Below are 25578 nucleotides of genomic sequence, written 5' to 3'. Positions count from 1 at the left end.
CATATGGAATCCGTACATATCAAATTTAGAACTGTAGACTATCCCAATCAAAATTTATAGGATTTTAAAGTTATGGGACAAATATGTCCCTTGGTCCTGAAAGGGTTAAGAAGGATATGGCGATACTCGAGAGGGTTCAGAAAAGAGCTACGTGATTGATAAAAGGTATGGAAAACCTTTCATATGCTGAAAGATTAGAGAAACCGGGGCTCTTTTCTCTGGAGAAGCGGAGACTTAGAGGGGACATGATAGAGACTTACAAGATCATGAAAGGCATAGAGGAAGTGGAGAGGGACAGATTCTTCAAACTTTCGAAAACTTCAAGAGGCCATTCAGAAAAATTAAGAGGGGACAGTTTCAGAACCAATGCTAAGAAGTTCTTCTTCACCCAAAGGGTGGTAGACACCTGGAATGCGCTCCCAGAGGGTGTGATAAGAGTACGGTATTGGGGTTCAAGAAGGGATTAGACAATTTCCTGAAGGAAAAGGGTATAGATAGAGGATTAATATACAGGTCCTGGACCTGCTGGGCATGATGGACCTCTGGTCTGACCCAGCAGAGGCACTGCTTATGTTCTTATGTTATCATACAAATACAAAATGTTTATTTATACATGCACATATCCCAAACAGTCCATAATGGTGTACAAAAGACCAAAACTCAAATACAAAACATTCAGCGAGGCCGATAAATAAAATAAACAAATAAAAAATGATAAAATTTTTCACAAAAGGGAAAAAAGCCAAAGGAGATCCATGAAAGCATGAGTGCAGCTTATGGTGAGTCTGCCCCATCATCCTACAAAGTACAATTCTGGAAGAAGCAGTTTAAATGGGGTAGAGAGTCCATTGAAGATGGGCCTCACACTGGATGGCCTGTGGAAGCAGCGATGTAATGAGGGTGAGTGGCGAAGAAAGGGAGGTGGGGGGGGGCAGACCGCCCTGGGCACTGTATTGGTGGGAGTACCAGCACCTCTCTGTCCATCCCTCCACACAGACACCACGCTCACCCCCTCCCCATCCTCCCCCGGTACCTCTTTGAAATCTTCGTCAGCAACTACCCTAGCCTGTTGCTCACGCCGGCTTAGCTCTCTCTCTGAAATACTTTCATGTCGGGCCAGGAAGTGACATTGGAGGGAGAGCCAGCACGAGCAGTAGGCTAGAGAAGCTGCTCACACTGGCAAAGATTTAAAGAGGTACGGGGTGGGAAGGGAGAGAGCAAGTGTGGTGTGCAAGGAACGGGGTGGAAAGGAGGGCCATGGGAGACACCACTGTCCAGGGCGCCTCCTATACTTGCTACGCCACTGCTTGGATCTATCACAGAGATCCTGAATCCAAAATGAAGTCAATGCAGTGGCAGCACAAGTCATTCCCCACCCCAAAAAGTTAACGACAGAAAAATCTGCAGGCAAATTCATGGCAACTGTCTTCTGGGATGATAGACTTTTGCTTCTGGAGTTCATGCCACATAAGACAACCATGACCAGGGAGAGATACACCAAAACAATGCGTGAGTCAATCCAAGAAAAAAGAGGAAATCTCACAGCAGGTGTCATGCTTCTCAATAATGCACTGGTGCACATGTCATGACAATCACAGGCTGCCATCTGAGAATGTGGGTTTCATTAGCTGAACCATCCAACCTACAGTTGTGACCTGGCTCCCTCAGATTATTTTCTGTTCTGAGATTTGAACAAATCTCTCCATGGACAGGTTTAGCAACGATCGCTGCTAACCGACCCGATTCACAAAACGGCCCACCGCATGTTTTCTCCCTCGATTGCCCATTTTCCGATCCAGCCATACAAATTTGTAAAACCCCATGCAAAATAGCCACGCGATTGATTCACTAACATTTGCTTGGCTATTTTGCATCGGGTTTTACGATCCTATAACCTGACTGCTGTAGACCTGTTGGTAACTGTGTAAAACTGGGTAAAAAAAAAAATATATATTTTTTTAATGGCACTGAGATCAGGGCCTGCTTCTGGAGGGCATCTGCAAATGCGAGGATGTGACACGGTGACATTCGCAGATGCCCTCCAGTAATGGCCCCAAAGAGACAAGGTTTGGGGGGGACAAACCTCCATCAAGCTGACTCAGATGACTGGTTTTGCAACAGAACAACTCTAAGACAAGAAGTTTAAAGAATCAAGGCCAAAGTCTATTCTAAGTAGCTTTTTAGGAGCCTGTGCCAGAAAAGCATGTGATTTCCTGATCTCCCTAAAATAATTGAAACATATTTTAGATCCATGCGTACATACAAATGCAAATGTTAGCAAGCTGTGAAAGTAAATTGAAGTCTTCTGCATTATGAAACATAGAAACATGATGGCAGATAAAGGCCAAATGGCCCATCCAATCTGCCCATCTGCAGTAACCATTATCTCTTCCTCTCTGTAGTCTAAGGGCTCCTTTTATCAAGCCACGCTAGCGGTTTAATGTGTGTAATACCACACACTAAACCGCCGGCCACGCTAGCCGCTACCGCCTCCCTTGAGCAGGCGGTAGTTTTTAGGCCAGTGCGGGGGTTAACACATGATGAAACGACACACGCGTTAACCCCGCTAGCGCAGCTTGATTAAAGGAGCCCTAAGAGATCCCACTTGCCTATCCCAGGCTTTCTTGAATTCAGATACAGTCTCTGTCTCCACCACCTCTTCTGGGAGACTGTTCATGCATCTACCACTCATCCTATGCCCTCTCATTCCAGAGCTTCCTTTTTAATCCTCTTCTCTACCCATTGCGGTTATTTGTAAATCTTGGATCAAACATTTAGGACAAAATGACTCTTTGCTTTAAAAAGGTTGCTGACCCCTGAAGTAGAGGATAATGTAGTTTGGTGGACTGCTGTGAGGCAATACAAAAAAATAAGGAGGGGGTGACAAGAAGTTGCTGGATATTGTGGTAAGAGAGGGAACAATAAGATGCTAGATTATGTGAGAGGAAGTGTTTTGGTATAGGATCGTGGAAATAAAACAAAAAGAATCCAAGAAATACCTTTTTTATTGGACTAAATAGCGCATAGTTAGAGGATTAAAAGTTGGCCTAGGCCCTAGGGGATGACTACGGTAATATATTTACATGGGTTCTGATTTTTAAAAAAACCAAAACCGCAAACAAACAAACCTGTCAGAGCTCGTTTTGTGAAGAGCAGGATGTCAAATTTTTGCATCCTTTCCCTTTGAAAGGACCAGTGGTCCATTAGAGAAAGCCAAAGAGTCTTTTGTAATTAGGCCAAGAGCATGGATGATAGTTAGCCAATCAGGCAGGAGCGTTCAGTGACCAATCAGAGGCAGACTTTCGCTTGCGCTCAGTGACCAATCAGAGGCAGACTTTCGCTTGAAAGCCCGGAAGTGCTTGGTGTACGGGTGGCTGCCTCGTGAGAGGCTGCTCTTCCGGGTTCTGCGAGTCCTTGTTGCGGAAGGGGAGGGCTGAACGGTGTCCCGGGGGTCTAGAGCCCTGTTCTGCTTGCGGTTCGCACCGAGCAGGGGATAGGACTCATGGAGGCCAATGGAGGAATTGTGGGCCCGTTGCAAGTGGAAGCTGCGCCGGAGCGGACGGAAGATGCGACAGGTAGAGGAATAAAAGGCTCCACACGCCTGCTTGTCATGGAGGGAAGGGATCTTTATCGTAGGGCTTTTAACCTTTCTAGTGGCAATTTAATTTGTTTTAGGAGGGGTGAAACTTTAACTGCAGAATTCTTAATGTTTTAATACAATTAATTATAGCCAGCGTGTTTTCTTAAGTAGGATTTATTAATTTGGTTCTATGGTACCAGACTTACTGCTCTACGAAATGAGATCCACTCTAGTGATTTTTGTAGTAGTCGGAAAAGGTTTGAACCCACAACCCCAGGGTGCTAAGGCTGTAACCACTGCGCCACACTAGCCCCATGGACATATTGTCTTATTCCTCCCATCATATAAGGTAAAATCTATCAATATAGTATAGTAGAACGCTGTTAGTGAATCATGAAGAAAGCCCTCTCTCTGGTCCTCGGGTATCTTGAATAGCTCAGGTCCTTTTACTAAACTGCAGTAAGTGCCAGCTCTCACTTCACATTAAAAAAGCTTACCAAGGGTCATGCACTGGCATGCAGCAGTAAAATGGCCAATTAGCTTGCGAACATGATGCACAAATTTTTTTTTTGGGGGGTAGGGGTGTGTTAAGAGATGGAAAGTGGGCAGCCATGATGGCTCTAATCAGTTAGCACAGTGTTTTCTCAAACCAGTCCTGGAGGACCCCCAGCTAGTCAGATTTTGAGGATATCTCTAATGAATATGCATAACTCAAATTCTTAAAACCAGCTATTTAAATATTTAGTACAAACAAGTATTATCTTGATCAATTCAATTTTAATATCTCCCACAATTCATTTCATTACAATACTTTTACAACTTAATTTATTAATAAATATCAGACTAATTTAGTCAGTGAACCTAATTCCCATCAACTTACATTAACTTCTCAACTTTCACACACATGCTACAGTCATTGTGATCACTTTTATCCAAAACTGGATCTTAGTTAGTTCATTAGTCCATGATCATCTAGTCAGAGAGGCTTCAAACTGAGAGTTGTACAAAAGTCTAGCATATGAGAATCACAGTTTCTTAAACGCAACTGGCAGGCCTCTCTGTCCTCATGATGGTCCTGTTCTTCAATTCGTAAAGCATTCAGCTCAACACAAGACTGTGTTTTGCCGCCTGGCGTCTTCAGGAGCTATATTTGCAAGGCTCGCCAACATCACAACTTCATCTACAATACAAAATAATTCACGTACATTCCCTTTCATTCATACTCAAACCTCACCATAATCATTAAAAAAACCTTTCACCTACCATTAAATTAAGCATGACTCAAGCAGGGACCCAGGATTCGGCACAAGCCGGGATCAGCTGACAAGCAGGAAGCACACTGTCTACCAGGAAATCAAACTGCATGACCTCATTTCCTCTCCATCAACCTTATATCCCTGTTCAAACAATCCCTTTCCAGTTATAACAACTTCCATTCCACTTCTTTGTTGAGTCCATAAGGCTCTCTGTTCCCTTCTAAGCAGTACCTCAGAAACATTACCACCACTTAGTAAAGACACTTGAATCAAAACCACAAACCGCATATCCTCTACCTTATGAGCATTAATTTGCCAATGAAAAACAAGCGGGGTGTTCTCCTTATCCAATCTGAGATTTCTAAGATGTTGAGCCACCCTGAATTTTCATATGTTTTATGATTGGGATTTTGCATATTTTGGGCTCCTTTTACTAAGGTGCGCTAGCGTTTTTAGCACACGCTAACCATGCACTAAACGAAAAATGCTAACACGAGCTCTATGGAGACGTTAGCATTTAGCCCGGGCGGTATTGTAGCATTAACACCCCTTAGTAAAAGGAGCCCTTTATGATTTTACTTCAATAAAGACTTGAGTCCCTGTGCTGGTTGTGACGTCTCCAGTGCCTCTTCTTGCCATTGTTCTATAGCATTTTGAGGCCTTGTCTCTTCTTTTTTGGTTCTTTTGTGTGTATATATGAAAAATGAATGGAAAAAATGGTGTTATAATTAGTATTATTATAGGGGCGGAGATTGGGCGGGGTCTGGCCTGCGACTTAGTCTGTGTTTTGGATTTCGGCCCCTTAATGTGATTGAGTTTGACACCCCTGGTGTAGATGGTAACGCCTAGAATAAGCAGTTTTAGTTGTATGCACAAGTTATAGAAAACTATCACTTGCAGAAGAACATAAGAATCGCCGCTGCTGGGTCCATTGTGCCCAGCAGTCCGCTCGCGCCCTAACATGCACAAGACGCACCCTCTGTATTGTTTCATACCAAATTTCCAAATGGTTAGAGCTTCTGCCTCGGCATTCTGAGGTTGCAAGTTCAATCCCAGCCTTCTCCCTCTGACTCTGGGCAAGTCACTTAATCCTCCATTGCCCCAGGTACCACAGTTCGATGGGAGCCTACAGGGACAGATAGGAAAAAAGTACCCACGTACTATTCAATGTATTATAAATTGCTTTGGCTAAATCTATTCATGAAAAAGGTAGTTAATAAATCGCATATTTTTTATAAGAGCAGTAACTTCCTTTGGGGATACCAACCTCGTAAGCTCTATAAGCATTGGAGCAGTTACCACCGCTGCTGGCACTAAAACCCATGCTACGCACTAGTAAAGAAGGGGGTTAATGCCGATTTGGGGTTGGGTTTTTTTTTTTTGGGGGGGGGAGGGTTTAATAGTAACTTCTGTCAGATGAGGTGTATCAGCAGATGAGCACCGGCATCTGTCGTTTCTTGCCTTTTGCCTATACTGCAGGTTCCAGCGACCGAGCTGCCGATGAGGGTCTTGGCGAAGACTTGCCACCTGTCAGTCGGAGAGCCGTGGAGCAGTTAACCAAAGGATTGATGTCGCACTATTTACCTGATCTTCAGCACTCAAAGCTGGCACTGCAGGAGCTCACGTATGCACAAAACAGAATTTGCTTCTCATGATGTTGTAAACGGAATAATTTCATGCACCTGATCAGTTGTCCTTCAGCTCTTAAATCAGAGGCTGCTAAGCTAATACATTTTGGCCACAATATTTTAGGAATGATATATTGGGCTTTAACAATAGGTTTTGCTGTTCATAACATTGTCAGACCTGAGGTCTGATGTGAGATTTTATAGATGAGTATTCGAGCACATAGTTCTGGTTTCTGCATAAATAAAATTCTAATGATAGTTCTTGATATACATGGTGATTAAGAGGAGATCTACTTTTCATAGACAAAGAAACCTAAAGGCATTTATATGTTTTTTTGTTGCAATCTCTGCTTGCTGCCTTGATATTTTTAGGCCATGCTAGTGGTATATCGAGTATAAAAAAAATAAAAAAAAATCTCTTTTTTTAGTCCATTGACAAAGATGCCATCCTTTCTAAAGATAAGATTAAAAGGAGGATGCTTCCTTAGCTAGAGAATATAGGGCAGGAATTCAAGAAGTGGCCCAGTGGCTTTTTTTCACTCCAGTGGGTCCCATACCTGCTTAGAGGATTCCCCAGCCAGTTGGGTTTTCAGGAAATCAGTAATGAATACACATGAGACATTTGTATGTGATGGAGGCAGTGTAGGAAAATCTCTCAGGCCTATTCATTGTGAATGTCCTGAAAACCAACTTAGGCCCAGGACAGGTTAGAGTAGTGGTCTCAATCACGTGGCCCGCCAGGTACTATTTTGAGGCCCTCAGTATTTTTATCATAATCACAAAAGTAAAATAAAGCAGTTTCTTGATCATATGTCTAACTATAAATTACAATATATATTTTTTTAATTTTATATATTTATTCAATTTATAAATTTGCAATAACAATATCTATATAAAGGAAAAAAAGAGATTACATATAGTTAAACAGGAAAATAAAGTATATTCCCTAGGGATTAAACAATCTCTCTAAAAGTAAGTCCACAATTTGGGAGAAGCAATACACATACCATCATGGGATCTGATAGTTCATCAAAGTAATATAAAAATTAACCATACAATAGTGCAGTGTACATCTTCTAAATTATTAAGGACTAGTCCGCGTGGAGGTACTGGAAGGGACTACTCCTTTTCCTTCAAGGAAAAACTGTAACTGGGAAGGGTCAAAAAAAGTATAAGAATGTTGATCCAAAAGAATCAAACATTTACAAGGGTATCTAAGTTGAAATTCCGCACCCAAAGACAGTACAGATTGTCTCAGTTGCAAGAATTCTTTCCTTCTAGTCTGGGTTATCTTTGAAACATCTGGAAACATAAATCTTTGAATCCTAAAGATCAGCTCTTTAAGACTAAAAAAAAGTGTCTCTTTATCTTGTTGGAAAACAAAAGTCACCAGAAGTGTAGAATACAAGATGGCTTCATCCACTGAGTTTTCCAATATTCTTGTTAATCCATTGCACTTGTCAAATCAGGTAATGCCTCTGGTTGTGAAACCTTCTTAGATGTTGGAAGGAAATATATCTTATGTAGAGATGGAAGTTCAGACTCGGGGATATTTAAACACTTCCTTTAAAAATTTATTAAATAGATCTCTTGGAGACGTTGCCAGTACCTTAGGAAAGTTAAGAATTCTTAAATTGAGCATTTTAGTATAATTTTTCATATTTTAAACTTTCCTTACTAGCAATAGTCTATCCTGCATTAAGGTAACTTGAGATTTTTGTATCCCTTGAACCTGTTGGTCCAAGGAGTCCACTCTTACCCCCTGTGTCTTCATTCCTTCCTGTAGTTCTTCAATCTTTTTTTCCATAATCCTTGACTGGTAGTAGAGTTCCTGTACAGAGCTGGTACAAGGAGTCTAAAGCCTTCCAGATAGACTCCAACGTGAACTCTGCTGGCCTTTCCAGTGGGGGAATAGGTGGAATCTGTCCTCCCTCTGGGGTTGGCATGTCTGCCCTCTCCTCGATCTCTTCAGCTGCCAGGTGTACATCCAGGGACACTGGTAAGCCCTCCAGCTCAAGAAGGGAAGTAGTTTCCTGTCCCTTCTGAGCCGCCGTAGTTACCCCTTCTCGTGGCTGCTGGGGAGAGACAGGTCCTGCTGGGCTGAGCGATACCTCGCTCCCGAGTGCCGAGACCTCCCTCCGACTTGGCATAGCCGGTTCACCCCGAGGCGAAGACGTTAGGAAGCCTTCTATCGTTCCCCATTGTCGCGAGGAGAGTTCAGGTTGCCAGGCTGTGGCAGCTGCTCTCCTCCTCCTTTTCGGCATCAGAGAAATCCTCGTTCAAAGGTAAGAATAATTTTCAGCAGAAGGACAGAAAGTCGGCGTCTTCACTGCACCGCGGCCATTTTGCTTCTTATATATAAATTACAATGTTATTATTAAGACTTAGCCAAAAGGAAATATTTATAAACTATAAAGAGTTTTACCTCATGCAAAATTGTAATTTCTTTAATAAGACAATAACTATTTTTTCTGAGGCCTTCCAACTACGTACAAATCCAAAATGTGGCCCTGCAAAGGGTTTGAGTTTGAGACAACTGGGTTAGAGAATCGCTACTCTAGCCCATTTGTCACCTGTAATGTCTTTTTGTTTGGCCCAATGATAAGAAATTGCGGACTAGTATTTCTGCTTCGTACTTAACTCCTTTTTCACCAGCATAACTGGTAGAACTTTGCATTATTGGAGTTTCATACAATTAATCTGAAACTCTACTCGTCAATGGTTTATCACATCAGGGTCTTAATCCCCAGTATTGCAGTTTACTTGTGCTGTAGCTGACTTTGTGTGCACTATGGTCAGTATTATAGCACACAAGTCACTAAACCAGAAGCAAACTATTGTGCTAATCTTAGCACGGAAATGTGCCACTGGGACTTGTGAACAGCAATTGGTATAAATAGAATATCAATGATGATTCAAATAATTATAAAGAAAGATATCAGCCTCAAGAAATATTCAGACCTATGTTTTGTTATAGACCACTTAATAGTTATGTAAATGGCGGTATATCAGATCCAATCCTGGTACACCAACTCAGTCGTCTACCCTTCATATCGACACCCATGACAAATATATAACGCATAGGACAGAGTACAATAATGGGTTTCAAAAAGGGCCTGGATGACTTCTTGAAGGAGAAAGTGATTACAGGATATAGATAGACGAGTTCTATACAAGGATTAGGGCATAAACAATTCAGGTGGTGCGAACTTACAGGTCAAGGACCTCGAGGGCCGCCACAGGAGCGGGCTGCTGGGCACGATGGACCCCTGGTCTGACCCGGCAGAGGCAATACTTATGTTCTTATGAGCCAAAAATAAATGAGAAACGGTCTCTGAAGGATATCACACACATAGATGTGAAATCTAGTAAGAGCTGATAGTCTGCAGATCCATCAAGCCCAGTATCTTATTCTCAACAGTGCCCAACCTAGGTCACAAGTACTTGGCAACATCCCAAAGAGTAAAACATATTTGATACTGCTCTTGAGTCAAATGATAGTGTAGATATTTGTGATTGATGCATTTAATAATTTTATTTTTGTATACCGCTGTACCACAAGCAGTTCAGAGTGCTTTACAGAGGAAGAGACTGTATAGAGACAGCGATGTTACAGAAAAAGACTTTCAAATTACATTAGCATGCCAAGAGTAGTCAAAATTTATCTGGAAGCATTTCAAAGATACAACAAGGCAGGAAAGGAGTCAGAGAAATTGATCAACAAGGTAGGTTTTAATTGATTTCCTGAAGGTTTGGTAGGAGGGTGCATTTGAAATGAAGGTGGTTAGACATTTATTCCATTTGCCTGCTTGGAATGATATTGATCTTTCAAGGAATCTCTTATAGATACAGCCCTTCAAGGATGGAAAAGCAAACAGATAGGCACAATGTGTGCAAGTGGTGCCTGGAAATTCAAAATGGTGAGACAGGTAGATTGGGGATGAACCTGTTATGGTTTTGAAGCAAAGGCAAGCAAACTTGAAAATGACCCTTGCTTCCTTTGGCAGCCAGTGTAGTTTTTTATAATATGGGCTTACATGATCTGATTTTTTTTCTTTTTAGACCATAAATAAGTCTTAAATTTCTGAAATGTATGGTAGGTTGTGATTTTAAGGATTTTAATTTTTGATTGTAGAATGATATGTTTTGATGGTTGTCCATTTACGTATTCATGTATATATTGTAACCCACATAGATTGTTGTGATATGTGAGATAAGTGTTTTAAATTTAAAAAAAAACCCCCAATAAAAGGAAACATATAAAGAGTTTAACTTATCTGAAAGGGTGCTGTGCAGATTGAGAATTTCACATCAGCCTGACACCCACAATACAAGGAGCTGTAGTTCTTTGGCAATTTTATCTACTTCCAGGGTGTCCATAAACAATGGCTAAGCAAGCCACAGCTTATTTTCAGGCTGAAAAGTTCTGGTGATTTTTACCTGCCTCCAGAATGAGTATCAATCATCCTGCAAAACAAATTTTAAATGTAAAGAGGTTTCTAGTTTCGACTGACATAGAGGTGGTGTGCACTTAACGCTCCCCAGGCCAGAGTTATTTTGGTTTTGTTTGATGCTTTCGAACAGTGTACCCCTGGTTCAGAACCTCCATCTAACTTTGTGCAATTTGGCCAATATGCATTAACCAAAAATGTATTTATATTCAGAAATAATTTTTTGTAGTTTAAAAGAAACTGCAGTGTGTGCCACATGGCTACAAATGTGGCTAACCCTTATGTAGCTGCTACTCAAAAAAATATTCTGTTATGTCTCTTCCGGATTCCATATGCTAGGTGTTCAATCCCAACTCGCAGTCCAGGTTTTGCAGAAATATACATCTTTTCTGAACACATGCTGCACTCCCCCTAGTGTTAGGATCAGTTTAAATTTCTGCAAGTAGTCCGAGCAGAAGTCTTTTGCTGTTGCTCTGCTTCTGTTTCTTATTTTTTTCGCTTAAAACTTTGTTTCTCGGTGGCTTCAGTGCCTTGAAACCCCTCCCCAGTGGTCCGCTGTCGGAGAAAAGTACACAGTCCTGCATTGCTGAGACTCTGCTGGATCTGTGAAGCCAGCCTGATGTGTGCCACCTTCTGGAAGTACCTGGGGTCCCTTCCTGTGGAGTTTGCTGGCTGGTGACCCTGTTACAGGTTTCTAGTGTAGACTGTGCATCTGGACAGAAACCCACCCAGATTTCAAAGCACAGGCTGCCTTTCCGACCGCTGACCGCGTGGCAGAGGATCCGTGGGGGTGGAGGGTGTAGTCTGTCTCTGGCCGGCTGGCAGTCTGAAGATCTTCAATTCTACTGAATTTGGAACTGCTTCTGAGGCAGAAAGTCCTTTTCTCCACTGACCTGCTTTAAAAACATTGACAGGTAAAGGCGCTACAGAGACCAAGTATCTCCGTTGTTTCCTATGGGAACTTTGGGGGGGGGTGGCTTGTAATTTTCTTTAAACTCCATTTTTCACAGTTTCTAAGGGTAGGGTACAGGTTCTCCAAATCTCAACTCACTATTTTTATTTTTTTTCAGAATTTGTTTATTTTTGCTGTTTTTGGTGTGAATTTGTGACGGCAGCCATCTTGGATTTTAAAATTGATCTTTTTTTTTCTAACTTTAAATTCTGCCTCAAAAACCTCTCGATTTGACTCAATCATTTTGGGATGGACTCCCCAGCCCCTAATATTTTGGATGTGGACATTGATTGTACCAGATGGGCAATTTGCCGTAGCATGCCAGGGAGGGAGGACGGGAGCTTTGGACCTTGCCTCCTCTGTGTTCTCTTGGGCTGGGGAACCGGCCTTGGTCCATGCCTTCTGAAGAAAATCTCGCCCAGGGGCCCTTCTGGAATCTGGCACAGTTCACCTATATTCTAAGTCTAGAGACTTTTGACGCACTGCATGTACCTCAACAATGTCCTGCCATGGTTGTGACTGGCCTTTTCACCAGATTTTATTCAGCTCCTCTGAATGGCATATCCTCAGACCCTGCTCGTTTTGACACAGCTGGCAGACATGTCGGGTGTTTTTTTTTTTTTTGGTCTATGGCGTCTGTGGCAAAGCTTCCTTTTGGGAGCTCTCTTGTCTGTCAGTGCCAGATTTTGATTGCATAAGTTGCAATGCAGATTTTTATGTTTCTTCTGTCTCCTGCCTGTATTTAATTTGGATCCGGCTGATGCCTTTGCTGAGACTGGTCTCCTCGGCCTCCCTGAGCATCTGGATTTGGAGGTGCTGATCCTTCTTCGCATTTTCAGTGGGCTTCTGTCCGCCTATTTATGACTGATGTTCTGAAAGAGCTCCATTTGGATTTTCCGCTTTCCAGGCTTCCAGCAGGTTCGTACTGCATTGTTCCTCTGAGTTGCTTTTGTGCCTGTTTTTCTGAGTTGCTTTTGTGCCTGTTTTTCTGAGTTGCTTTTGTGCCTGTTTTTCTGAGTTGCTTTTGTGCCTGTTTTTCTGAGTTGCTTTTGTGCCTGTTTTTCTGAGTTGCTTTTGTGCCTGTTTTTCTGAGTTGCTTTTGTGCCTGTTTTTCTGAGTTGCTTTTGTGCCTGTTTTTCTGAGTTGCTTTTGTGCCTGTTTTTCTGAGTTGCTTTTGTGCCTGTTTTTCTGAGTTGCTTTTGTGCCTGTTTTTCTGAGTTGCTTTTGTGCCTGTTTTTCTGAGTTGCTTTTGTGCCTGTTTTTCTGAGTTGCTTTTGTGCCTGTTTTTCTGAGTTGCTTTTGTGCCTGTTTTTCTGAGTTGCTTTTGTGCCTGTTTTTCTGAGTTGCTTTTGTGCCTGTTTATTACTTGTTAATATTTTGCAGAGCAAACCAGTTCGTGAGTTGCTTATGTGATGGAAATTCTCCCCCTTGCCCCCTTGTCCTGGATTTGCAGGTATGTGCTTGGCTTTGGGACTGAACTGATTCTAACACTAGGGGGAGTGCAGCATGTGTTCAGAAAAGATGTAAATTTCTGCAACATCCAGATTGCGGGTTGGAATTGAACACATAGCGTATGGAATCCTCTAGGGACTAACAGAAGATTATCAAAGGTATAAATCTAATCTTCCATTCAAAACCATCAAGGTAATGCAGCCAATTTCATATGACAAAATACCCTAATGCTTAAAAAAATGTGAGATGGAGTCAAATATGAGCTGGTTTTTTTTTACCCATTACAAGTATAAGTATTCGTCATCACTTCATCAAACAAATGAGCCAATGTACAAAAAACATAGTATAAATCTTTCTCAAACATCAACCAAAACTTATAGAATAAAAATACTTAGGGCTCCTTTTACTAAGGTGCATTAGGGCCTTAACGCATGAACTAGCACGTGCTAGACCTTAACGCCAGCATTGAGCTGCCGTTATTCTAGAAGCGTACTGCGCAGTTTAGCGCACGGTAATTTTGTGCGTACGCTAAAAACGCTAGCACACCTTAGTAAAAGGAACCCTCAGTGTAATAGGGTCAGAGCACTCAATGGGTTATGTCCAAATTCTCCATGCTTGTGCAACCCAGGAGGCAGATTTCCACAGCTGCTGCCAAACACCATTAGCAAGGATTTGTGCCGATTTGTTCAAATTTTCTGATCTACTTAAGGAAATCAGACATTGAGACTAATAGGAATACTCTTTTTTGAGATCTTGCAGTCGTCATCCATGAAAGTTATGAGAAAATATCCCTGCAGCTTAGTTTTTATGGTTAAGAACATAAGAAACGCCTTCACCGGATCAGACCGAGGTCCATCTAGTCCGGCGATCCGCACATGCGGCGGCCCATTTAAGTACTCCTTTATGGAGACCCGGATTTACCGTATCCCTCAATATGATATGCAAGAAGGTGTGCATCCAACCTGCGCTTGAATCCCAGTACAGTAGTCTCCTCCACAACCTCCTCCGGGAGTGCATTCCAAGCACCCACCACTCGCTGTGTGAAATAGAACTTCCTGACATTTGTCCTGAACCTGCTGCCACTCAGTTTCAGTCTATGACCTCTAGTCCGTGTCACATTTGAAAATGTTAGTAATGCTGCTTCTTGGTCTATTTTATCAAATCCTTTTAATATTTTAAAAGTCTCTATCAAATCCCCTCTCAGTCTTCTCTTCTCGAGGGTGAATCTGCTCATGAATTTATCAAATGATGCATTGTTTGGGAAAAGGGGCTATCCTGAGAAGGTGGTTCATAAAGCATATGCGAGAACCTGTTCACCAAACAGGACTCGCATATTAACATCACACAAGGGGCTACTGAAAAGTTTTCAGCCCAATCAAGAAGAGAATAATATAGAGCAGGGGTAGACAATTCCGGTCCTTGAGAGCCGGAGCCAGATCAGGTTTTCAGGATCTCCACCATGAATATGTATGAGATGGATCTGCATGCACTGCCTCCTTGAGATGAAAATCTCCCACGTGCATATTTATTGTGGATATCCTGAAAACCTGACCTGGCTCCGGCTCTCGAGGACCGGAATTGCCTACCCCTGATGTAGAGCCATGAAACTTACAGGTTGGTCCACACTTTTCTTGACACTTCATTTCATTTAGGGTTGCCACATGGCTCCAGATATGAGGATAGATTGAGACATCCGGGTTTTACTTCCGTTGTGGAAGTAAAACCCGGATGTCACAATCCATTCGGTAACCCTAATTTCATATCATTGAAACAAAAAGTGTCAAGAAAAGTGGCCCCTTGTAAGAACATAAGAATAGCTATACTGGGTCAGACCAGTGGTCCATGTAACTCGTGGTCCTGTTTCCAGCAGTGGCTGATCTAGGTTACCAATACCTGGCAGTAACCCATATAGTAGCAAAATTCCATGCTATCGATCCCAGGGCAAGCAGTGGCTTCCCCTATGTCTGTCTCAATAGCAGACCATGGACTTTTCCTCCAGGAACTTGTCCAAACCTTTTGTAAATCCACCTACACTAACCAGTTACCACATCCTCTGGCAACGAGTTCCAAAGCTTAACTGTTCATTGAGTGAAAATATTTCTTCCTTTTGGTTCTGAAAGTATTTCCATGTAGCTTAATTGAGCGTCCCCTTGTCTTTGTAACTTTGTTCTATCTCCTCATAATCGATTTGCTTTGCTATTTAAGCATTCTGTTATAAAATTATTCTTTATTTGAAGCAAGATAGTTCAACCCCTATTGAAATTGGAGCAACAGAAAAGGGAGAAATGAACTTAATAGAATTCTTGGAAAGCTCTCTGGAAGTTGTCACGGAGAGATCTACTCTCTTGGTGACATTCGCCTTGGAGCATGACAAGAGATTTACTTTTTAGACTATATTTTAGACATATGAATGATAAGTTCTTTGGTTCGACAATTCCGATTTTTCCTGACGTTGCTCAAGTGACACAGAAAAGGAGAAAGGATTTTCTACTTTATAAACCCAGAATTTTGGCATTGGTTGCATCCTTTATTTTGAAATTTCCAGCAAAGTACTGTGTTTCAGTACAAGGAAATTTTTTTTTTTTTTTTTTTTTTTTAAACCAAAGCAACTGTTAGAATTTATTGTGGCCAAAGAAGGGGATAGAGTGGTGATAGCTCTGATAGCCTCTCCGTTAGTTTAAGTCCAGGCTATTGGGGTTTTCGATCAATGCCTCCTGAGCTGTTCTTAAGATGAATGGAAAATTTTCCTGATAATGTAATTCTAAAACTTTCCTGATAATGTAATTCTAAAACTTGGATCTTTCCTCCTTGTAGTAGACTAAATAATAATAATTTTCTTTCCAACCACTACTGATTTAAGTGGTGCTTGGTAATATAATTTTATGTGGGTTTTTTTCAATTACATATCTGTATTCAAGTATTGATTTGCTTGTTTGCAATTTGAAAAGTTGAATAAATCAAATAATAAAAGAAAAAAATTATTATTCTCTATTTATCAGTCACAGGGAATTGTTTTGTGGGGTTTCCCTTGATCGATTCTATATATGTGATATCTTGGTTTTGTGGATTTTTGAATAGGCAGAACCAGCTGGTGTTACTCGAAACTCTAGACCAAGAAATTTCTAAATTCAAGGAGTGTAATTCCATCCTTGATATCAACGCCTTGGTGAGTCAGTTCATTCTATTGTAAATAAATGACAGGTTAGCATTGACTGGGGCTTAGTTTGTTAGGCCAATAACTACATTCCTCTGCTTTTGAGTTTGTATGTTTTATCAAGAACTGTAAAAGGGGGCAAATCTGTGCTCCAGCTATAGATATGGAAAGATGAATGCCGATAGTTTGGGGCACAGTAATTTCTTTAAATTGGTCTGGGACCCATTGACATCTTATAGTACTTCATTATAGTAGGGTTTTGATTATGAATCAGTTTGTTTTATTTTGTTTATTTATTTTTGTACACATCCAGGGAAGGGGGGGGTGTTATTTCTGTCCAATTTTGACCTTTGAATATTTACACGCTTGGGGGTGGGAGGCTGGGAAGATATTATTAATGTGAATAGGGTAAGGTTATCGGGGAAATCTGTTTTTGTGTTTTATGGAATAATCATTGGGTGGGTGGTTAGGAGAAAATGGTTGGTTATGTATATTTGTAAGCTGAATGTGCTTTTATTGATTTATTATATGTTATATCTGTTTATTGCACTATTGAAGTTTGGAAAATCAATAAAGAATTAAAAAAAGGAGGGCCAGAAAAGCCAGTTGCCAGGATTCCTAAAACCTCATGCATGTACTTGACAAAGGAGAGCTGCTATGGCTGGTAGAGAGAGTCTGGAAGGGGACAGACGAATGCAGCGAGCAAGAGAAGCAAAAGAAGTGACTACTTATGTGACTAAATTCACAGTCAAAGCAGTTTACATATTATATACAGGTACTTATTTTGTACCTGGGGCAATTTAGGGTTAAGTGGAGTCTTAAAGAGCTACAGTGGGGATTGAACCCAGTTCCCCCAGGTCCTAAGACTGCTAGGTTCCCAATAGGCGGCTCCTCCTACGTATCTCATTAAAACATAATTCTGATGTCTTAAAAAATATTTTAGATTAGTGCCCAGTTTTCATGAATATTTGTATACCCATGCCGTAAGACCAGCATCTTTTGTAAGGGTGATAAAATTAGAATGAAAGGGAGCAGACTTGGGAGTAAACTAAGGAAAAACGTCTTTAGAGAAAGGGTGATGGATGCATGGGGTGGTCTCCAGCAGAGGGCGGTGCAGAAAAGGACAACGTCTGAATTCAAGAAAGCACGAAACAAGCACTGAGAGAGAGGAAAGGATTGTAAAGCTTGGTCTATCTGACATATTTCTATGTATCTTTATATAACTAGATGGCCTGGAGCCAGATTCTGTGGTAATTAATCAACAGGCAGCTTTTTCAAATGCTTGTACTAAAATGTTTTCAGTTAATCTTGTGGGAGCAGGTCCAAATTGAAGTAGCAGTATCAGTATACGAGTTCAGGTGCAAGATCCTTTATCCAAAAGTCCGAAACCTGAAAGTTCCAAGAACCAAAATGCGACGTGAATGGGACGAAGTCGGTTTCCCTGGCGTAACGCACATCAAAACCAACAGCTTTTCTCCTAACCTCTGTGCAGTTCAGGTCAAATGGCTGGAAAGTGGCAAAGAGTTGCGGATTACACTCTGGGTGGCATTGAGAAGTAGAAAAGGTTGGGGGGGGCTGACATTATCATTCTGAAAACGGAAAAATTCCCAAACCCGAAATATGCCTGCTCCCAAGGATTTTGGATAAAGGATTTTGTATCTGTACTTCAGAAATTCAAATGGAGAACAGAAGTAGTAAAAGTGCTAAAACTGGAGATAAATTAAAAACTTTACCTGGTATCATCTCTAGGGAATGTCAACTGAGAGTATCTGGGAAGTTCTTCTCACCCAAATATTCCTTTGCACAATGCCCCATTACCATTCTGGATTGAGGTACCAAGCAGTGGCGTAGCGGGGGTGAATGGCGCCCCTCTCCGAGCAGCCGCAAAGTAGCTGCTCGCTTCGGCACTCTCTCTGACGTCACTTCCTAGGTTCGAGTTCCGGAAGTGACTTCGGAGAGAGCACTGAAGGTACAACAGGAACTCACGGCAGCCATTCTGATGACGGCTCTGCATAGGACAGGAGCATAGGAAGATCGCTCTTGCCCCACGTCGCCACTAGACCACCAGGTAAGGTCTGGGGAAGGCCCGGGACGCAGGGGTGGGTCAAAGTTATCCGCAATATTTCAGTAGCCACATGCTGGCTCTGCCTCTAACCCCTGTGAATATTGACGGTCTGGTGTATATATGTAGTAACAATATTTTTGCAGCCAGTATTTGATATATTCTTCTGTGTGTTTGTCCTTTGGGTATATGTGGAGAGTCTTATGAGATTGTACTGATATACAAGTGGCTGTTTATTTTCTGTGTCATCCTCCCCCCCCCCCCCCCCAATATTGTAATTTTGAAATGGCTTTAGGCAAGGGTCTTTAATTTTTGGGGTGCCAAGGGACTTGGTCAGGGATGCATCCTTTCTATAGTTTAGGTGGTTGGGACATTTGAGGATGATGTGTGGCGGAGGAGATTTTGCTTGGGAATAGAGCACTTGAGAAGGTGTTGACTTTTTTGTTTGTTATGTTGAAACAAGCCATTTTTTCTTTTTGTAGTTTTCCGAAGCTAAATGTTATCGCAACAAGCTAGTGAATATCAGGAAAGAGATGCTGATGCTGCATGAAAAGACATCCAAGTTAAAGGTAAGCAGTATCGGCTTCCTATTGATTGTTCAGTTTTGAAGTTTACATTTAGACATCACAAAATAAGGAATATACAGAAATCAGAATAAGAAATTAGCAACATGTTGCACTTACTTCAGCTATAGAAAAAGGAAAACAAATACACAGCCCGCATCAAGGGGGAAGATTAGAATAATAAAAAACAAATTGCGAGCCATGGAATCGAAGTGATATACTCACGTGGATTAAAAACTGGTTGGCAGACAGGAAACAGAGAGTGGGGTAAATGGACAATACTGGGACTGGAAAAGCGTCACGAGTGAAGTGCCGCAGGGTTTGGTGCTCGGGCCCGTGCTCTTCAACATATTTATAAACAACCTGGAAATTGGTACGATGGGTGAGGTGATTAAATTTGCGGACGATACAAAGTTATTTAGAGTAGTGAGGACACAGAAGGATTGCGAAGACCTACAACGAGACATAAATACGCTTGAGGAATGGGCCGCGAAATGGCAGATGAGGTTTGATGTGGATAAGTGTAAGGTGATGCATGTCGGTAACAAATCACATGCACGAATACAAGATGTCCGGTGCTGTACTTGGAGAGAGCCCCCAGGAAAGAGACTTGGGAGTACTTGTAGAGAAGTCAATGAAGCCGTCCATACAATGCACAGCCGCAGCGAAAAGGGCAAACAGAATGCTAGCAATGATTTAAGAAGGGGATCACAAACAGATTGGAGAAGGTTATCATGTTGCTGTACCGGGCTATGGTGCGCCCCCCACCTGGAATACTGCGTCCAACACTGGTTGCCGTACATGAACAAGGATATAGTACTACTCGAAAGGGTCCAGAGAAGAGCAACAAAAATGGCTAAGGGACTGGAGGAGTTGCTGTACAATGAGAGGCTAGAGAAACTGGGCCTCTTCTCCCTTGAAAAGAGGAGACTGAGGGGACATGATCAAAACATTCAAGATATTGAAGGGAATTGACTTAGTAGAGAAAAAGAGATTGTTCTCCCTCTCCAAGGTGAAGAGAATGAGGGCACTCGCTAAAGTTAAAAGAGGATAGATTCCGTACAAACGTAAAGAAGTATTTTTTCACCCAGAGAGTGGTAGAAACCTGGAACGCTCTCCCTGAGGCTGTTATAGGGGAAAACGCCCTCCAGGGATTCAGGAAAGGGCTAGATAAGTTCCTGCTGAACCAGAACATACGCAGGTAAGGCTATACTCAAATAGGACACTGGTCTTTGACCTAAGGGCCGCCACGTGATTGGACTGCTGGGCACGATGGACCACAGGTCTTACCCAGCAGCGGCAATCCTTATATTCTTAAAAGGAAATCTCTTCATAACAAAGAAGTGTATAACTGCTGCTTGGCCTGTGTGTCGTTTAGACAGCATTGACGCAAGCAGCAGAAGTCACACGCACTTTGCAGGTGTGAACACTCGTACCTACTCTCAAGCTGGTCTGGATTGTGCAATTAGGCACTTGGATTAGCAGAAGTTATAATCTATATATGCCCATGTGTGCCCTTCCCAGATTGCACCCTCCATGCCACTGACATCAAAAGTACGTTTAATGTACGTTTTTTTAGATCAATTTCTTTTTCTTCCTATCTGTAAATTTGAATGTGGCATTGATGGGCAGTGTATCAAATTTTTAATAAAGATATAACGATGCGAGCATTGTTTTAAGCTGATCAGTGTTTTATAAGAGCTCATATTGGTCTAAATTGATGTTTTATACACAACGGCTGGATTTGTGCTAATGGCGTGCCAATTCCTACATGCAACTAAATTGGCTAACGAGCCCATTAGAGCTAATTGGGTGGTAAAAAAATCAATTATTGGTGTTAATTGGCATTCCATGTGCATCTTGCTAAGCACTGTTCTTAGAGTGTGATGCAGAAGGGGGTGTGGCCTTGGAAGGGGCAGGTCGGAGCGTTCACTGGAGATGCACGCAGTATCACTGAATACTGGGGATCTGCGCTTAATATATGTGCCAAGATTTACACCAGGTTTCAGCTGGGTGCAGATCCTGGCACTACACACTATATTACGTAAAGCATGCCAACCTTGGAAACACCTTTTGTAGAATACTGTTCAGTGCAGATTTCCCTTCCCACACCCCCACCCCAAATGCCAAAGTTTGAACACCATTTTACTGAATCCAGCCCAAAATGTTTGCTAAAAAGCCTCATAAGGGGTGGAGAGGCCTAGTGCTTAAAGTAGCTGCCTCAGTACCCTGAGGTTATGAGTTCGATCCCAGCCTGCTCCTTGTGGCTCTGGGCAAGTCATTTGACCCTCCATTTCACCAGATTGTGAACCTGTCGGCGGCAGCAAAGAACGCAAATAGAATGCTAGGCATGATAAAGAAGGGAATCATGAGTAGATCAGAGAAAGTAATAATGCCGCTTTATAGAGCGATGGTCAGACCACACTTGGAATACTGCTTCCAACATTAGTCTCCATACCAAAAGAAGGATATAAAACTGCTGGAGAGGGTGCAGAGACAAGCAACGAAGCTAATAAAAGGTATGGAGAACTTGGAATATGAGGAACGACTTAAGAGACTGGGATTGTACTCCTTTGAAGAGGAGACTGCGAGGGGATATGATCGAGACTTTCAAAATACTTAAGGGAATCGACCAAATAGAGCAGGAAAAAAACAATGTCCAATGTGACACGGACAAGAGGACATGGACTGAAGCTAAGGGGGGGGACAAGTCCAGGACAAATGTCGGGAAGTTCTGCTTCACACAAAGAGTGGTTGACACCTGGAATGCTCTCCTGGAGGAGGTTATTGCAGAATCGACCGTTCTAGGATTTAAGGGTAAGCTAGATGTACATCTCCTTATGAGTGGCATAAGGTGATATGGGTAAGGGTAAAGTAGATGCACATTTCCTTATGAGAAGCTAAGAGTGATATGGGGACTAAAACTATACCAGGGTACACCTGGCAGGGCCTCCGCGTGCGCGGATCACTGGACTTGATGGACCTAGGGTCTGATCCGGAGATGGCAATTCTTATGTTCTTTTAAGAGTACCTTGCTACTATTCCAGGATGCTTTTGGATAATAACAATTCTCTTCTGGTCATTGTTCCATTCTAGTTCAGTCAATCATTTTATCTCATCTTGATTATTGCAATGTCATTTATCTTAGTATGACAAAAACATGTCTTTCCAGACTACAATTGGTCCAGAATACTGCTGCTAGTTGATTTTCGGGAAGCATAAGTTTGACCATGTGACACCATTGCTTCATAGTCTTCATTGGCTCCCTGTGTTTTTCAGAGTCCAGTTCGAATGTGCCTATGCCATCTTTAAAATTCTTCATGGTATTTTCAATCCCCTAGTTGCTTTATCTTGGAATCTTTATACAGTGGTACCTCGGTTTACAAGCGCACTGGTTTGCGAGTGTTTTGCAAGACGAGCAAAACATTTGCAAAATCGGTGCCTCGGAAACCGAGCATGGCTCGATATACGAGCGTCCCCCCGCGATCCGGCACCCTCCCCCCAACGCAATCGGGCACTCCCCACCCGACGCTTCTTACCCTCATTTGGCACGTCCTGTGCTTGGTGCCTGTGCCCGAAGATTGGCCCCCTCTTCTGCTGGGCCTTGAGCATGCGCAGATGCTCAAGGCCCAGCAGACGAGGAGGCCGATCTTCGGGCACCTGCACCAAGCACAGGACATGCCGGTGCCCGGATGAGGGTAAGAAGTGTCGGGGGGTTGCCCAATCGCGTTGAGGGGGGTGCCCAATCGCGCCGGGGGGTGCCTAATCGCAGGGGAGGGCCTTCGTGGGGAGCAATGCCGGTTCTCGTGGGGGGGGGAAACGCATCAAAGCGAGATTCCATTATTTCTTATGGGGAAACTCGCTTTGATAAACGAGCATTTTGGATTACGAGCATGCTCCTGGAACGGATTATGCTCGTAATCCACTGTAGATTATTTTTTGCAAGGTCTGTTTTTAACTGTAAGCATTTATAGGCCTGACATAAGGTTATATAAACCCAGTCTTTTTCTTGCTGTAGAAAAGAGCACTCAAGTTACAGCAGAAAAGAGAGAAGGAGGACTTGGAGCGCGAACAGCAGCGAGAAAAAGAACTGGAGAGAGAGAAACAATTAACAGCCAAACCAGCCAAAAGGACATAAAATGTGCCACATGTCACCTTTCTTGGAGTTGGGCGATCTTTCTCACCAGAGGTATTTCATGCCAAAAATACCTTCTGCACTGACTTTCTAACAGTGGCTTGTCCGTCGTTACTTTAGCCATTCAGAATTCCTCAGAGAGCAGACTCTACCCATACCATCACCATGGAGATAGTTAAAACAGTGGTGCAACAGGCTCAATTGCCCTCACTTTTAGGAATTATTTTATTTGCTGGGGAAGTGTTTCTCTGCATTTTGATGTCTTATTTTGACAGAGTGGTCCTCTGCAGTATATTGTGTTTCCAACTCTAACATGCATTCAGGTTCCACAGTGCAATAGGAAAAATGCCACAAATCTTCTTAAGAAAGTGGAGAAAAGACCTCAGCGTCACAGTAGGATAAAAAATATTGTAATCCTCTGGACATAGCAGCTTCAAAAAATATTTTGAAGGTGCAGACACATTCAAATTAATAAAGTCTTTTTGCTTATTTGTAAATGGGTTTCTACCAGAGCCTTTAATTTAGTAGCATAATTAAATGAAATAACTATTTCTGAAGTTTATAGGGACGGGCGGGGACGGAGGGGATTCCTCGCGGGGACGGGTGGGGACGGAGGGATTCCTCACGGGGATGGGTGGGATTTCTGTCCCCGCGCAACTCTATCCTTGAGGGCTGAATCCAGTCAGGTTTTCAGGATTTCCCCAATGAATATGCATTGAAAGCATGCATGCACATAGATCTCATGCATATTCATTGGGGAAATCCTGAAAACCCGACTGGATTCGGCCGTCAAGGAGGGACTTTGGGGACCCCTGGGTTTGAGAATCGGGGCGATTCTGTATGGGACACCGGTGCGTGATTCTCAGCCGCTTCTTAGGCAACTGCTGAGACCGGCGTCCTTTACAGAATTTCCCCCTAAGTGTACATCTAGCTTGTTGGGTGCTATGTTAATTTTTTTTCATGCAATAAAAAATGTTAATATAAAAAAAAGGAAGCCAAGCATTAAGGTGCCTGAATTTGCCAGCTCGAGTGGTACAACCAAGAGTCTGATCCCTCACTGCTTGAAAATGCCAATGTGACATTGCGATCACCTTTTCCTTAGCTGCTAGTTTCCAGAGTTTTGTCAATACTTTGTTCTGCAAGGATGTGCTGTTGATGCCATAACACAGCAAAATCTGCAGCAGTTAAATATATACAGTATTAGCTAGTGGAGAGAAAACATTCAAGAAGATACATCAGACCTTAGGTGAAGTAGGAAAAACTAATTTTATTTCAGTGCTATACAAGGCTGACATTTTCAAGTGTTAGTGCGGTCTCTGGGTGAAGAGAACGAGAGGGCACTCTCTGAAGTTAAAAGGGGATCAATTCCGTACAAACGTAAGGAAGTTCTTCTTCATCCAGAGAGTGGTGGAAAACTGGAATGCTCTTCCGGAGTCTGTCATAGGCGAAAACACCCTCCAGGGATTCAAGACAAAGTTAGACAATTTCATAATGAACAAGGACGTACGCTGGTAGGACTAGTCTCAGTTAGGGTGCTGGTCTTTGACCAGAGGGCCTCTGTGTGAGTGGACTGGTGGGCACGATGGACCACTGGTCTGACCCAGCAGCGGCAATTCTTATGTTCTTATTCTATCTGTACCTAAAAGGAGGTATATATCAACTTTGTTTATTTTGTTTATTTTGTTCCATTAAAACCTTTTCAAATACATCTTTCTCTGTTATTTTTCTTCAACAACTTTTCTCAACCAAAGGGCAGTTTGTAAGAGAGACCTTTTTTGAAAGGACCTTAGCGTTTCAGGCAGGCAAACTTCAATGTTGGTTCAGTGAATGTCTTCATCAAGCCATGTCTTATTGTTCTTTTCGAAGATTAGTAAAGTCTGCTTTGTTTGACAAATTTATCACATAATTAGGTCTTTGTAACATTGTAATTATTTTACTACTTTTTACTACTGGTTTCTTTTTAAATCTTATGACATGTATGTAGTTCGCTGATTGTTAAGTTTCTTACGGTGTAAACCGCTTAGAACTCTTAGATAATGGTGGTATAGAAGAGTAAATTTATTATTATTAGAAAAACTATAAACTATGTTTGTTTTGTTTAGCATTCCCCCAAATTTCTCCACAACTTTAAGCTCTTCATTCTCCCACCTCATTACAAAACCCCCCCAAAAATAAACAGGCTATCGGCGAGGAAAAATGGGTTTGTTATAGATAAAGGTGGTTGGTTTTTTTTATTTTTTTATTTAAAATCCTGTCTGCTATGACGGTGGTTCTTAAATCTGTCCTGGGGGACTCCCAGCCAGTCGGATTTTCAAGATATCCCTAATGAATATGCATGAGGCCGA

The 25578-nt window shown here is 42.2% G+C and overlaps 1 protein-coding gene across 1 annotated transcript; it reads left to right on the top strand.

The window, feature by feature from the left end:
- The first annotated feature begins 3372 nt into the window (after positions 1 to 3372).
- On the top strand, positions 3373 to 23730 carry BLOC1S6 (biogenesis of lysosomal organelles complex 1 subunit 6). The gene is made up of 5 exons (XM_033920641.1): positions 3373 to 3575; positions 6316 to 6460; positions 16398 to 16485; positions 19018 to 19104; positions 23117 to 23730. Exons 1-5 carry the CDS (start codon positions 3503 to 3505, stop codon positions 23234 to 23236), a joined length of 513 nt encoding a protein of 170 aa, XP_033776532.1. The 5' UTR covers positions 3373 to 3502; the 3' UTR covers positions 23237 to 23730.
- Positions 23731 to 25578: the final 1848 nt, after the last annotated feature.

The sequence above is a fragment of the Geotrypetes seraphini genome, chromosome 14, assembly GCF_902459505.1.
Source record: "Geotrypetes seraphini chromosome 14, aGeoSer1.1, whole genome shotgun sequence".
Classification (NCBI taxonomy): Eukaryota; Metazoa; Chordata; class Amphibia; order Gymnophiona; family Dermophiidae; genus Geotrypetes; species Geotrypetes seraphini.
The sequence above is the reverse complement of the archived record's forward strand: the minus strand, read 5'-3'. Positions and strand labels throughout refer to the sequence as shown.